Here is a 17,034-nt window from a genome sequence, read left to right on the forward strand (position 1 = left end):
TTCACTATCACACTATGAAACCCTGATCCATCCCGATCATTAGATTAGCAGAGGGTGGATAGGAATCGGTTGAAATCAGGAGCAGCATTATGACAACATTGTGAGGAAGAGGAAACAGCCGGCATTTATTCAAATTGGCATGATCGGCTAATATATTTGAACATGTTCAAAATTTCTTGTTGATCTTCCCGATCAGAAACGCCCATTTTGAATCATGGGGAAGTGGGAAAAGTGTAAACAAAATGGCACAAAGTCATAGGATGAGCGTTATTAGGTCTTCCCGGTGTACTAACAGCGGCACGCTGACTTAATTAATCCCTTGTTCTTTTGGACAATTTTTATTACTACAAACCATTTTTTGTTGACTCCCGGTAAAATGGTGCGTTTTCCCCTGATCTGCCAAATCGTAGAAAAATCGGCATAGTGGACCGGGGGCTTCGGGAAACAAATAAGACGGTTGGGTTTGATGAAAGCAAACATTTCAGCGTTCATAGAATTAAATTTCCTATAACATATATTCTTAATAGTAAAAGATGCATAATGGTAAATATGAAGTATAAAAGGTATTTGGTTTATTAATATTTTCATATAAAAAACACTGCAACACTTTTTTAATAGTACAGCTGTATGATATTCACTGGCAGGGTGCAGAGAATCCCAAATCATACTCTTACTACACAGCAGCTTTGTTATACTTAATCTACTTCAAATAAATTATTCAACAGTGGAATTCAGTATTTTTCTGTACACTTTCCAGGTCTACATAACTTTATTACACTTGCAACATTTCTTCAAACTAAAGGCATTTGAAGAAATGTCCAATTTAGCGTTAAAAAAATCCTCATTTGCAATGCATCGTCTAAATTTAACTTTATAAACAGCAACATTACTAAACCTCGGAAGGTACGTTTTGGATGGATAATAATAATGGTAATATTTGTTACAAGTTTCATAAAATACTACTAAACATGTTCGGTAGTAATATATGATGTTCTCTTTGATAATACAGACCTAAACGCTTTTTCTTTCATGTGTGAGGAAGTAAGTGGTTATAAATCATTACTATATTCTATCTATGAGTGGTATTACAAACTGCAAAAGTAACATTTTGAGAGTGAAAAGATTTATTGTATTATGTGTGCATATTGAATTTTATCTTATTATTAAAAGGTGCTTTTACTAATTATTTTGAATAAATTATAGTATTATTTTTATCCATTTTATATTTCACAATGTCAATATACATGACTACAAAGAAATAATCTTTTGAAATTAAAATTTGGAATTGAACCCTTCAAGTTGAATGCTTTTTTTTTCTTAGAATGAGTGTGAATGAGTATGAAGAGACATTGGTCCTTTTTCATAAGAGGCTTCAAATGTACCATGGTACAAAACCATACACTGTCAAAAGCATGCATTCATAATTGGACTTTGCTTAGTGTATGCAATGAAAAAAACATAATCATGTACACACAAGGTTTTGTAATATGGTACAATTGAAACCTATTTTTGATAATATGGGTCATAAAGTCTAAGGAAATTGGAAAAAGAAAACAATAAAAGGAAAAGAAAAAATGTTAATGTTCACTGTGTCCATTGCATTGGGTAAATAAGTGAACAAACAGCAATTTTGCAAATTATGTTGATATCATTGGTATTCAAGGTATTATTGACATAACTAATAAGTTATACTTACAAGTGATGGAATTATTATTTTCACTTATGTCATATTTGTCTCATAAAGGAGTACAATTTTGATTTCCTTTTTTCATACACCTCACATAGAGATCACAATAAATATCAAATTCTTGACAAAATTACTTCATATTGTACAAAATGATATTTTAATGTCATTCTCGGGACATATTTACAAACAAGTTTTTGCACACATATTTAAACAACAATGTTTGACTTCTTTCAACACAATACAAAATCAATAACAAAGCCTGGCCTTTGTATAAATCTGTTCTTACAGTAAATTATAATCTCAGTGATCAAGCACTGTAAAAAGTTAATCTAAAGATTTAATGTGAATTACATTGGATGATTATCATAGAAGATGTGACCATTGCGGAAGTTTTCACCGATTCTTGAATATTTGAAATTCACTGTTGATTGGATTACCTGCCCTCATGTAAATTTTTGATTTTCCATAAGGCACTTTAAATATCTATCTTATAGATTTAATTATCAATAGATATAAGTATCATATGGAAAAAAGTATTTATGAGGATTACATCCAATTCCATACTTCAGGAATAACTTTAAACCAAAATGGTAAAGATTGAAATAAATTGAAAATAAAAGGTAAAAAACATTTGGACCATGAAAATTATAATCTTGTATATGGAATAGAAATAAATCATGGAAAATGTTTGTTAATTGTATGAAAATAGTAATTAATGTTTTTTTATAGGTTCTTAATGACTTTTTATATAATTAGGTATTTATGGAGAATAAAACAATACAATCAACACAAAATTGCATATATATCAAAAAGAGAATTGCGACCATAATGACTTTCTTTTACTGGAACTGTACTTATGTTCTAGTCACAGCAGATTATCTTAAGTAAAATATACTGGATCTGCAATATAATAGATCTAGGAACTTTTTAAATGCCCACTTTGAAAGAGATGGTCACAAGTTTCTAAAGCAAATCATAAAAGCCAGTTATCATTCCAGATACATGGTCGACAGCAAACATTCCTTCATTAAAATGTTGTTAGATGGTTTAACTCCTCTTTGGCTGGGAGATGGATCCAAATGACCCTGCCCTAACTCCTGCTGGGCTTGACCATGGGTCTAAATGACCCTTCATGTTTATGGTTAAGGCATAAATGTACATCTAACCTGATTAACAAATATTTATTAAACATGGAGGTGAAGGCTTTACTCTACATTGAAACTTCATTATAATATCAATCAGTCATTTACTTACCTCTATAACTCATTTCATCAATGATAATTTTTTTATTGTTTGTTATTTTGTTTGGCTCCCCTTTCACTTGTGCGCCTTGAGCATCTCTTAAAAGATGGATATGGCACCTAATAAATTATCACTATTATTATTATTACTACCAACAAATGGTTGTTTTACATCACCTAAGAGTGGTATGCGATTTTACAATCAGCAAACACAATGTAATGCTCTGTGTTGATACTTATAACCTAACATTCTCTGGCTGACAATGACTGAAACAAGCCAAAATATATCTATGCTGGGAAAGCTAAGCCCCACAAATGGAGCTCTATTACAGGCAGTTCAATTGTTGTTTAACAAAGAAAAGTATCAGCAAAATATGAGCTACCCTCCATGGAAACATATTATCTCCAGAGTTTTACAACTTGTCCGAGAAGCGGAACATTTTCCACATTCATCTTGCATCTATGATATGATTGACTTATGCAACTTTTTCTTCAATGAGAGAAAAAAAGTGATCCTTCTACAAGGTCCTCCATTCAACAGCCAATTTTATAGATAGTGATTCTCCCAATGTCTGTAGTAAAAATATGCTACACTTTAAAAAAACAATTGTTTACTCGGCTGCGGCAAGGCTCCTTCCGATCTGTTCAAACCCTGTCCTTAGGAGATACTGGAACTGTGCATTGTCTCTCATTCTATCCAGCTCATAGTGCTGTAGCAGTGCGTCAGGGTCAGGAAGGCATTCCATAAGGTTAAGACCTGTAATCATCAATATCAGATAGAAATACTACTGAAAGTAAACACTGTGAAACCTTGAGACCAGGCAATCTCTTTTTCTAACCTTACAGGAACACATTAACTGATATTGAGTTAAATTCAAACCAGCCCCCTTTTCACGCATGACGATCAAGGGGAGCTTCTGTAATATCTATGACTCATGATAACCCTTTCTATAGTCTGTTCGTCATTTTTTAAAAAATAAATGGGCCAATCCTGAATCTATTAAACACTCTTCTAGACTTGATGGATGCTATCTCTCTATCTCCCTCTTGCTGACCAATCTCAATGACATAAATACAAATGTTAAGACTTTCCGAAAACATGAAAATATCTGAAACTTATTCTCCCTCTCCTTATTCCTCCTCCACTTCTCCTCCTCATTATAGAATGTTAAATCCCCCTTACAGGCACAAGAAAATATAAACAGTAAAATAATGCCAGGGTGGTGTTTCACAAAGATGTAAGTATGACTTAAAGTCACGCTTTGGTATCAATGCGCACAGGGGATTTAATACCAAAACTCTCATATCATTTGATAGATATGTGGTAGTGCACCCCTACAGCATGATCTGACCAATGCAGTGATCCATTAGAATACCATCCGCAACTGGGAGCGTAAGTGTGCTTTCTACTCGTACTTTAATATTTGTGAAACACCCCCTTGATCAAACCTGCATACCTTCCTGCCGTGCCTTGGCAGCTGTCTTAAAGAAGATAGAGTCTTTGAAGTAATCCCAGGGATCAACACCTTGCATCTCATTCCATCTAGACGAAAATATGAACAGAAAAACAATAGTGACTACCCATTAGAAATCCACCCTAATGTGAATTTGGTTTCAGTAACAGCAGAGAGGGGTTCCAATTGTACTGGGCCGAAATTTTGACAAGGCTTTGGATTGAACATAAAATAACATCTTTTAGCTGTGGAATTACAATCATGTACATATGTACATAAGAAGAAAGTAAGATATCTTGGAAAAACAAGAAGCCCAATAAAGAAACATTTCACATGGTAGGGATAGAAGAAAAGCCAAACTCAACCAAGAAGGAGGCCAAGAATCAACTAGAAGAGACAGTTTAATGTTGGAAAGGACTAAATCTGTAAGAGTGTAGCAGAATGGATATTTGCACGTTAGCAATCAAGCTGGGAGAAGATAATCAGATAAGTAGAAAAAGTAGAGGAACATTCTTAAAAAAAGAAGACAGTATTTACTTACTCATCTCGCAGTATGGCTCTGCACCATATCCTTAACCTCAGGTCAGAGTACTGAGATCCATCCTATATAAAGACAAGATTTATTTATCAGCTCATTTGATACTCAAGTAATTCATAACTGGCTGGGAATAATTACTGATATTGTTTTCTTCATCATTAAAACATTACAAGTCAAAGTAAAGATAAGAAACATAATGTAAAGGCAATATTTGAAATTGAAAACAGGGTCAGACCATGGCCTAGTTTAAAACGAACTTAAGAATTCTGGCCCATGTCTTTAATATAAATCTCAAGAAAGATTACTGTATATTATTTTTCATGTGGAAATGCCCAGGTAGGTACATGGACAGATGTTTTGAAAACATTGGAATACTGTGAGGCAAATAACAGTGTTGATCTATACCTTGTGGAGATATTGAAGCAGATCCAGAGCTTTCTTGAAGTCATATTCATTGGAGTTTATGTTCTTCTCACTGATGTAAAGCTAAAAGGAATAGAAGTGGAAATAAAACAACTATTTATTAAACCCAATAAATTGCAATATCCTGATTAGCTCCTCTTTCTCCATTTGATCATTACCTCTCCGATATATGTACCTCATGTGCTTACAAACAGCTATACGATATGCTACTTCCAATTATTCAAACCCTTGTTTATATTACATTCTATTTTATCAAAATTCATCTAAATAAGCAAGAGAAAAAAGTGCAAAGCCATTTAGGCACAATGAGGTATACAGTCTCAAATCTAGTGATAAGTATTTAAACAATAATACTCTCAGACTTGGTAGATTTTACCTTTCCACTTAACTGCCTCTTATATTTTCAATTCTCAATTTGCAATTTTTGCTAGTCTTCAATGATTAAAAAATCAGAGATATTCTAGTTTTGCAAATCAAAGATAAAAAAGATGTTATTACAAAAATCATTATGCAAAGTAGGATACCATACCTCAATTAGTTGCTGTGGAGTCATGCAAGGCAGATCAACTTCATTTAAATTCAATTTCTGCAAAAAAAAGATGAATTCATTTTTTTTTAAATAAGTGTTCATTTAAATGTTTTTGGTTGGCTTTGTAATATGCATTTGTTAAGATAAATATGACTAGTGGTAACGACCTGAAAATGAGTTCAAACAGAATCCAATAAAATGACCAAGTGTTTGTATGTATAAATAAAAAATACGTGCCAATTAGCTCTGAAAAAACCCCAAACATTATCAATTGCTTAGAAATGAGCAAAATAAGCACAAAATTCCATAAAATGTTGGGTATTTTTCCATGAAATAATAATACACTGCCCCACATATGCCTTTTGTGTAATTTATCATAAGAATTTTGGGCTTTCAGCTAAGATTTCTTATAATTCACAAAGATGAGTTTATTTCAATGTACCAGATATAGATCTATGATAATGTTGTGGTAATTAACCTTGATTTTAAAAGCTTTCTCCTGAAATAAATGTTTGCTGCAATTACTTTCTTTTACCTTTAAAAATACTTCATTTTAATCATGATATTTGAACAGTTATTATTTAGCATGAGAAGTTTATAACTTTAAAAGTTATAAGTTTATTAACTTTATAAGTTTATTTTATAAGTTTATAACTTATTTATTCATCCATCCACTCATTTAATCCATTATTCATTATCTATTTCCCTTATTCATCATTTATAAATGTACTTATCCATAAGTTCTGTCTACATGTATATTCATCTTCTTACTACCTTCATTCTGTTTAATCATCAATCTATTTGGGAACTACTCAAGTATACTCGGGATCAATTTTATCATATTTGAGATATTTTCACTTTTCCAGAAAGTATGAAGATTATCTCTTCATGATCTTACACACAAGGCAGTATGATTTTCTGATGCTAAATGATGTTAATATTCACAAGAATTATCAAGCACAGCAAACACTGACCTGAATAAGATCTCTAGGAAGTTGTTCATGATGTGTGATGACGTCCAAATCTGCATTGATTTCTGAGCAAAACACAAAAAATTTATGGTCTACAATATAAACCCAATTTCATTAAATGAAATCTGAATTCATAAACAAGTGGAATGCCTCTGGCCGTCTCACCTGCATCACGCGGTTCAATATAGCAGCAGTGCTGACTTTGAATACTACTCTAACTCGCACAAGATGTTCAGTGATACATGGTTACTCTTATGTCCACTTTTTATGAACTAGACCAATAAACTTACAGAGATATAATGGTTATTCAACAAAAAACCCCAACATGGCCAAAGTTCATTGACCTTACATGACCTTTGACCTTGATCATGTGACCTGAAACTCGAACAGGATGTTCAGTGATACTTGATTACTCTTATGTACAAGTTTCATGAATCAGATCCATAAACTTTCAAAGTTAGGATGGTAATTCAACAGATACACCCAATTCGGCCAAAGTTCATTGACCTTTGACCTTGGTATGTGACCTGAAACACGCACAGGATGTTCAGTGATACTTGATTACTCTAATGTCCAAGTTTAATGAACTAGACCAATAAACTTTCAAAGTCATGATGGTAATTCAACAGATACCCCCGATTCGGCCAAAGTTCATTGACCCTAAATGACCTTTGACCTTAATCATGAGACCTGAAACTTGCACAAAATGTTCAGTGATGCTTGATTACTATTATATCCAAGTTTCATGAATCAGATCCATAAACTTTCAAAGTTATGATGGGAATTCAACAGATATCCCCAATTCGGCCAAAGTTCATTGACCCTAAATGACCTTTGACCTTGGTCATGTGACGTGAAACTCATGCAGTATGTTCAGTGATACTTGATTAACCTTATGTCCAAGTTTCATGAACTAGGTCCATATATTTTCTAAGTTATGATGACATTTCAAAAACTTAACCTCAGGTTAAGATTTTGATGTTGATTCCTCCAACATGGTCTAAGTTCATTGACCCTAAATGACCTTTGACCTTGGTCATGTGACATGAAACTCTAATAGGATGTTCAGTAATACTTGATTAACCTTATGGCCAAGTTTTATTAACTAGGTCCATATACTTTCTAAGTTATGACATCATTTCAAAAACCTCAGGTTAAGATTTGATGTTGACGCCGCCGCCGCCGTCGCCGTCGGAAAAGCGGCGCCTATAGTCTCACTTTGCTTCGCAGGTGAGACAAAAAAAGCAGTCTCGTTAGAAAGAATATTCTAAATTCAATTTGAAAGGAGTAAATGAAGTACAAAATTTGATACATCAATTACATACAAATGGTCAAGAAATAACAAAATTCTGTTTATTATAAATAATGCTTGAATTTCAGTAATATTATAAAATGAAGATGTTTTACAGGTTAGCTGTTGGTCTAACCCAAAACTTTGATTTGTTGATGATTAGCAATGCATGAAGTCTTTTGTTATAAACCATGTGATAACTATGATAGGGAATCTATTAAAAACATTTGTTTGATGAAATCATGGGAATATAATCATTATTTCAGAGACAGGACTTTGTTATCGGTTGACCATTTTCTTTGATTGAGGTATAAAATTAAAGAGCAGTACTGAACTTTTTAGACATGTGATTTTCTTTTTGAAATTCATATACCCCCCCCAATAAGCTAAGCTTTAAAATGATACAGTAGATTATTTGTCCTTTGTATTTATAGTATGTGTTTAAAGAGATTTGTTCATACTCACCATTAATCTCTCTCTGATGATTATTGTCAGATGCTAGAGCAGCAAGCTTGCCTAAACTGAGTAGTGTCTGTCATTGATACATAAACAAAAAATCATTATATTCTCCAGCTAACAAGAGTTTATACATTAGGAAACCAACTATAAATATTTTGTTATTCTTCTTTTCAACTCGATATATGGATCTCTTATCATAAATCACAATGGAATGCACAAGTTTCTCTTAGGTGCTGTTCAAGCAGAATGAATAGCAAAAAAATAAAAAAATAAATAAAAAATATGCACAAATCTTTGACAAATGCATCACAACATAAAATATACCCTCTTACTGGCACATCAAATGTGACTTCCATAATTATATATGAAAATATAAATCTTACAGAAAGTTTAGTAAATTTCTTTTTCAACACTTTCTTTTAATATTTCATTGGAAAGGACATAGAAATTATGTTATGTTGCATAACTGCTTTTCAATTAAAGAAAAAAATAGAAGTTAATATTTACTTTTTTCTTAGAGACTGAGAAAGACTCTCGAGCTGCGAGTTTTCTCAATGTATCTTGTGCCTGTGAAATAAGAAAATATAGATACAGTATCTAAGTAAAAGGATACTACAAAGATTCACATTCACGATGTCAAACAAGTAAAAGAATCCATATTTTCTTCATTTTATGAGAATAATTACATCCAAAAGTGAAAGAATATCACATCAATCCAAATAATATCACCAATGAAAACAATTTTAGACAGTCCTTTGCAGAGAATTATTATGACATCTTTTTGGTGATTTCAATCATTTAGAGCTGACAGTTATTTAAAACTAATAAACAATCATTTTCCCTTACTTTCACATTCCAAGCTCAGAACCCAGTGCCCATGTCACAAAGCTCAACAATTGATCATACAGTTGATTTGTAAGACTGATTGCACATAATGATCTATGTAATCATTGTAAAATTAGGGCTACAATCAAGTGCTTCCAAAAGAACGACACGATACTAAATTGAAGACGAATATGAAGAATAGAACATAACATTTTAATAAACGGAACATGTTTCGAGGTGTCGCACCTCATCCTCAGCCTGAAAATTATTAACAGAGTCAATGGTATTTATACAGTTAGGATGTCAAGTAAAAATTTCAAGAATGTAGTTACACAGGATTACAAGGTGTGAATTCAATGTAAAATGGAATGAAGTAAAAAATTTACAAGTCTATGGAGTCATCAGATAGGGGTGGGTTAAATTAAATGGATAACATTATTTGGTAATTGTACACCTGTTGGTTTAGTTGAGGTTGTTTCCATTTGATGAAAAGCCCTTTTTTTATTTTTAGTTGAAAATCTGTTTGAGCAGTATCGAGAATTTTGAAACAGTGGGTATTGCATTCTAACAAGCATCCTGTGTAACTACATTCTTGAAATTTTTACTTGACATCCTAACTGTATAAATACCATTGACTCTGTTAATAATTTTCAGGCTGAGGATGAGGTGCGACACCTCGAATCAAGTGCTTGTGTTACCGGGCCTAGAACTAACCTGTGAATAGTTACTGGTGTGGATATCTTGAAGCCATCCAAGATGGTCATGAGGCTGTAAGAATTCACTCAGCTCAGGACGATGGGCAAAATGGGTCAGCAGTTTACCACGTTGACCTTTGACATAGACACATAGAAATAAAGTTCAATTTGTGTGGACAAAATTGATGTGAAATGGGGCATCTTCACTCAGTCTTCCTTTGCTAATGGACATGTATAAAAGTCTATCAAACAACCATCCCATAAATGGTAGGACATGTGTGATGTTTGTAGTCCATCAGATTGATTTAAGATAAAATTCATAAAATTACTTTGGCTTTTTGGAAAAAGAAGTGAATTCACAAAGCCTACATACTGGTATGCACTATATTAAAGATAGGCAGAATATATACAGCAATGCAATATCCTTTTTCTACTTTCAATTGTGGTGAGGAACCCATAGGTAAGAAATGATCATTATGTATAGACTCATCTCATAAATATACCCAAAGTCACCAGAAATCATGGATGGAGTAAGAGATGATCTCACACATGTATCTTTTCAAGGCAGGCAGATAATTTGAGACTAAATTCGGTTAGTTTCATACAAAACATTTTCAAACCTGGACCTAACTTTGAAATTGACAGGACAGGCCCCCTTTAACACTTGAATTTTTTTCCTACAAGAGTGAAATACAGACAAATGAACTCACCTCTATCAATGTAATACTTGAAAACAAAATCAGAGAAGCCCTGCAAACATATAAACAAGAGATGGTGAAAAATCTCCCTTAAAATCTTGTAATTAGCCAAATAATAATTTTGGTTTTTAAAAAAGATGAAGTTTATTTATAAGATGAACAGATTCTTACTTTGAAATTAATTCTTTATCAATATCTACTTATTTTTGGTACAAAAACTTTCAAGATAAAAAAATACAGGAATCAAGATAGATAATAGTGTTGCCAATTTGAAGTATAAAAATGATCAAATAAAACCTTCAAATAATTCATCTTCATGAATGGGCTAATACTGGAGCCACTTGATTCCCTTATCAAATAAAGAAATCATACCTTGTTTGAGAATTTATCCATGTAGTATTGTAACCTATCCTTGCGTCCTGTTTCAGATTCACAAAGCTCCACAAGGATGGCAAAATCACAGTACTTCTCTGCAAGCACAGCTGCTCTCTCATACTGACTATGCTCCACTGTGTCACAAGACAAAAACAAAGAACCAAAATGATTTGTTAACTCTTCTCAAGCCAGAAATATCCATAACTATATGGTCTGAATTCACTTTTTTTTGAGGGGGGTAGGGATTAATTGCTCTAATTTGGCCCATACATTGAGAAAGTGTCCTCCTCATTTCATGATAGTTGTCAGGAGTCTACTATTTACATGAAACAAACATTGAAACTTACCATTTCTAAACTGCACATTAATCCCAACTAATAGCACCAAGCGTAAGTTTGGCACTCTGCGACAACAATGAACATTATTATCGGATTCTTTCTCGACATACATGGTGAATTAAACATAGTCAATGAAATAAATCTGCATGACACATGGTTTTCAACCTTCAACACAAAACCACTTTTGTGAATTTGACCATATTGGAATTCTGTTTATTACATGCTTGTGGTACTTATTTAGCTTGCCATATTTTAGATGTTCATAAGTTCAACAGTTCTCTGAAACCACCAACACATCTAGCCATATCTATAGAGTTTAACACATTACTTACAGAAAGGGGAGATAAGGGCTGTCCTCTCCTGGGTATATCTCTGCTCCAACTCAGCAAACAACAGGCTGTCCTCCCCCTCAGCCTGATTGGAAGATTCCAACTGAGCAATGTAGCCATTCAGCAAGAGGTCTGTGATGCCTTGAAGCTGCTGGAAAAGGCTGGAGCGAGACTGGGCATCCTCGGCATTGGCAACAGCCCTTCCGACTGTCAAGTTATGCTGCAATTAAAACACAAATACAGTTAGCAGACCCTGAAATAGTGCGAGCTTTAAATCTTCATCTTGATCTTAACTGAGATCGCAGTAATCAGAATCAATCTCCACGATGTAGAGGGGAGCAGACATTCCAGGATTGCCTTCCTGAATTTATAGCATGTTTTTGAACATAGATTATAAAATAATTGCTCATGTCACTTTATCAATTCACATGAACTATAACCATGGAAACTAACAACAATCTACATAATTATATTCACTATCAGACATGTTAAAGTTTATGAAAAAAAATTAAGGACATTTACATGAAGTATAACATCACACTTTGATAAACAACTGAAAAACTTGACTTCTCAAAGTCAGCAAAGAAAGAAATATAGCAGAAAAACTTTGCAAAAATTGAGAGAAATAAACAATATTCTAAATTACCTGTTGTACAAGCAACATACGTATTCCCCTTGGACCGGAGGAGGCTATGAAGACAAATAATAAAATGGATAGACTATTTAAAATTAGTCAAGCATACTTTATCTTCATACATATTTGGTTAATCTTTTAACCACTGAGAATATTGCCGTGTAGAGATATGCATGCTAAATTAAAGTGTCCCATATCTAAGTTTATCTCTTGCAATGAAAAATGAAAATCACTATTCTATTTTCCTTTTTGATTTTTCATTCTGCTCATTCTTTATTTTTCTCCAAAATATGAAAAGCTTTAGAATGTGTATAGCCTTTAGAGAAGGCTCAGTGTCTGATGTGATGTTTGTATCAAACCCCTACTGACACCTCTGATGCCCCTTCAATTGATCTTGGGAATCTATTGTTTTTTTTTCATGTTTCCATCTGTGCTGTGATATAGAAATGTGCCCCCCCCTTGAAAAATGGCCTTGACCTAAATGAATGGAAAATTCAGGCCTCCATTGGTAACAGCTTACATATTTGTGCCCTGCACAAAAAACACATGGTAATGTCTGCAGGATCCACAGTAATGCAATACCTTTAAAATTTAACAAATACTGCAACTCACCAATCCATGGGATAGAACCTTCTTGAAGGACGCTCTGAATGATAGAATTAATGCTGGATATAAGACTGACTGTGTCCTGGGGAGTAAGTCCACTTGATAGAAGATCTTGCTCTTCCTCCATTAAAGCTTCCACAATGTCTTCTATCTTAGAGACCTTCAAAAACAAAAAATAAAAACTGTAAATGTGGTAAGTGGTAAGAGATTTTTTTCCTTTTTACCTGTTTGTTAGAAGTGTCTATCAATTAAAAGATTAACTATTCAAGATTATCATGTGATTGTTTTACTACAAACTTTAGGCATTGCCCAGTGAATTTCTAAACAGAGATATAAGCAATGCTTTGGCCTAGCTCAAGACCTACAGCAAGTTGTAAGACATGATTCTCTAGGAAAAGACAAGTGGAATGCCTCTGGCCGTCTCACCTGCATCACGCGGTTCAATTTAGCAGCAGTGCAAACTTTGAATACTACTCTAACTCGCACAAGATGTTCAGTGATACATGGTTACTCTTATGTCCACTTTTTATGAACTAGACCAATAAACTTACAGAGATATGGTTATTCAACAAAAAACCCCAACATGGCCAAAGTTCATTGACCTTACATGACCTTTGACCTTCATCATGTGACCTGAAACTCAAACAGGATGTTCAGTGATACTTGATTAGTCTTATGTACAAGATTCATGAATCAGATCCATAAACTTTCAAAGTTATGATGGTAATTCAACAGATACACCCAATTCAGCCAAAGTTCATTGACCTTTGACCTTGGTCATGTGACCTGAAACATGCACAGGATGTTCAGTGATACTTGATTACTCTAATGTCCAAGTTTAATGAACTAGACCAATAAACTTTCAAAGTTATGATGGTAATTCAACAGATACCCACAATTCGGCCAAAGTTCATTGACCCTAAATGACCTTTGACCTTAATCATGAGACCTGAAACTTGCACAAAATTTTCAGTGATGCTTGATTACTATTATGTCCAAGTTTCATGAATCAGATCCATAAACTTTCAAAGTTATGATGGGAATTCAACAGATATCCCCAATTCGGCCAAAGTTCATTGACCCTAAATGACCTTTGACCTTGGTCATGTGACGTGAAACTCATGCAGGATGTTCAGTGATACTTGATTAACCTTATGTCCAAGTTTCATGAACTAGGTCCATATATTTTCTAAGTTATGATGACATTTCGAAAACTTAACCTCAGGTTAAGATTTCGATGTTGATTCCTCCAACATGGTCTAAGTTCATTGACCCTAAATGACCTTTGACCTTGGTCATGTGACATGAAACTCTAATAGGATGTTCAGTAATACTTGATTAACCTTATGGCCAAGTTTCATGAACTAGGTCCATATAATTTCTAAGTTATGATGTCATTTCAAAAACTTCAGGTTAAGATTTGATGTTGACGCCGCCGCCGCCGTCGGAAAAGCGGCGCCTATAGTCTCACTTTGCTTCGCAGGTGAGACAAAAAACTCCTTAGTTCTTCATAATATTTGTAAAAGATGTAGTAAATTGCCTCATCTGAAAGATCAACTCATACACTTAACATCAAAATATGAAATTGCAAACAATAAAACAGGCTACAAGCATGATACCAAAGAAAATCTTCTGGTATGAGTACATGCTTTTAATAGTGAACATCAAACTTCAAGTCCTGTTTTTACGTAAATGGATTTACATTGAAAAAAATTGTTAAATTGGTTGCAGGAAATAAAATTTGACACATTGGATGAATTAAAGTTCAGGGTTTGGTGCTTAAGTCCATGTAGGAAGCACAATTTAAATTACCGTACTTAGATCCAACACCTAATTCAGACTACAGAAATAGCCCAATAACATATTTGATGGCTCAACATCTAGTTCGGTGCTGTGCTGATCTAAATCCAACACCAACACCAGATGTAGAAGGACAACACCAAACTTGAAATCACCCATTATATATCATATGAAAGCTTAGAGTCCCCTTTACACACTGTAAAATAAACTGAAATTCATTTTGACCAACATGATGTGGAATTCATGCTAGGTGATCCCCCCAAAAAAGCCACATAAAGGGTGATTTCTGGTTGGATGTAGGTAACATACCTCTCGATAGAAGACATCCCTTGGAGTAAGACCAGAAGGAACAGTATCTTGCTTCCTTTTCTTCAATGCACGGGATATAGCTGTGTCTATCAACCCTTGGTATCTGATTGATAAAAGAAAGTGGAACGTTTAGCTGTTACTCTACCCAATATGGAAATACAGATTGAAACTATGATTGAACTTGAGCAAATCATAGCTGATCTTAACATTCACTTTCGTGCATAGATGCTAGATTGTCTTCAAACTTACTTGATATGTTTGTTACACAGTGCCCTAGCAGCAGAGAGCTTCTCGGCATGCTCGTTGAGAAGATTGTGTGTCGTCTGTGGGAGGTCCCTCACTATCACCGAATGAAGCTGAGGAAGAATTTGTAAGAAAATATTGTTAAACTAGCATCTAAAATTTAAGTGTTGACATGATTCTTTGTCACTGTTCAGTGCTCAACAAACACCATATTCCAATAAATTGAATGATGAAATCCTGAATATTATACACAATATTTTCAATTCTCTTGCCTCTCAATTTTCCACTTCACATCTTCCATTTTACAAAACAAAGAGGGGTGTATCACAAAGATTTAAGTATGACTTAGAGTCGCACATAAATGCTGACACGCACAAAAATTCTAACACGCAATCTTATTAATAATGCATCTTCTTACATTGATTTGAACAATGCAGTCATGCCTTTAATAATGCGTGTAACTAGGCATTTAAGTGTGACTCTAAGTCATACTTAAGTCTTTGTGAAATACCCCCCTGCAGTCTTTTTCAGGACTGTCAAGGTGAACTGTAAAGCTCCTCACCATGCAAAACTTCAAAGATGGGTAATCCCATATTGTATGTACATCCTACCCAATGTGTGGGACGTTCTTAAAATCATTAGTGTCTGTTTCTCCTTCATATAAAAACTTGTCATTCTCTCAAATTACCATGGCTTGAGCAGTTTGTCATGTGACACAAGAATGGAGAAAAATGAGGGTCGGAAGTGCAATAAAAAAGTTGCCCAGATCATTTATTTGTTACATACCATATCCCAGATGCCGACATCCTTGATGAATTTGATGAGATGTTCATGGGCCTTCATCTTATCTTCCAGCTGATAGAGGAGGATCAGGGATCCACTGGATGCTACAGATTCTGCAAACAGGAATGTGTTTCATAAAGCTGGGATTTTTTTTGTACCTCATCAGCATAAGGTCTCGTATGGAAGAGGAAAATATGGATGTTCAAGTTATGAACTTATTTTGCAAAAAGATAGTTGTAAAAGCCAGAAAAACTCACTTAAATCATAATTTGCTTGTGGAAATAATACTTTGGTAGCAACGCTTTCTATTGTTCTCAGTTACACATGCATTATGAATGATGAGATGGGTTTTAAATTAAAAAAGAGATGCATATCTATCCACTGACCTCCATCACATGAAGCAAATTTTAAATGATTATAACAGCAAAATCTTTCACTGAATTACGGTTTAGCTTTTTCTGGGACACACTGTATGATAATCCTAACACTCAGCATATCCCAATCACTGACATAGTTTGTTTTACACGTCAATCCCAAGACCAAACCTTACCCTCTACTATCTTTAACCCAAAATAATGTTGATTTCCCCTGTTCCTTGCAACACTCTGTAACCTACATTACGAAAGGATTTCAGATTTACCTTGAGGAAGAGACTCTGCCCATCTAGGATCTGATGCTGGGAAGTCATCAATGAGTTCCTGACTCAGCTTAGCCACTGCAAGGTCTAAAGAGGAGTTGGTCTTACCCCTCTCAAACGTGTCTTGAAGAAACAGATCCTGGACCATGTTCTCTGCTTTATTCTGCAT

General features: G+C 34.1%; 1 protein-coding gene across 1 annotated transcript in view; it reads right to left on the reverse strand.

The window, feature by feature from the left end:
• Nucleotides 1–1,825: 1,825 nt before the first annotated feature.
• LOC121419138 (nuclear pore complex protein Nup133-like) overlaps nucleotides 1,826–17,034 on the reverse strand; it is a 40,140-nt gene continuing 24,931 nt past the window's right edge. The window contains 18 exon segments of the mRNA XM_041613466.1: nucleotides 1,826–3,685; nucleotides 4,386–4,471; nucleotides 4,924–4,985; nucleotides 5,326–5,406; nucleotides 5,873–5,929; nucleotides 6,847–6,908; nucleotides 8,600–8,666; nucleotides 9,101–9,160; nucleotides 10,133–10,248; nucleotides 10,824–10,863; nucleotides 11,184–11,320; nucleotides 11,857–12,073; nucleotides 12,500–12,543; nucleotides 13,100–13,253; nucleotides 15,203–15,305; nucleotides 15,452–15,558; nucleotides 16,232–16,341; nucleotides 16,869–17,028. Of these exon segments, the coding sequence (XP_041469400.1) occupies nucleotides 3,540–3,685; nucleotides 4,386–4,471; nucleotides 4,924–4,985; nucleotides 5,326–5,406; nucleotides 5,873–5,929; nucleotides 6,847–6,908; nucleotides 8,600–8,666; nucleotides 9,101–9,160; nucleotides 10,133–10,248; nucleotides 10,824–10,863; nucleotides 11,184–11,320; nucleotides 11,857–12,073; nucleotides 12,500–12,543; nucleotides 13,100–13,253; nucleotides 15,203–15,305; nucleotides 15,452–15,558; nucleotides 16,232–16,341; nucleotides 16,869–17,028 (1,809 nt within the window). The 3' untranslated portion in view covers nucleotides 1,826–3,539.

The sequence above is a fragment of the Lytechinus variegatus genome, chromosome 7, assembly GCF_018143015.1.
Source record: "Lytechinus variegatus isolate NC3 chromosome 7, Lvar_3.0, whole genome shotgun sequence".
In the NCBI taxonomy this organism is placed as follows: Eukaryota; Metazoa; Echinodermata; class Echinoidea; order Temnopleuroida; family Toxopneustidae; genus Lytechinus; species Lytechinus variegatus.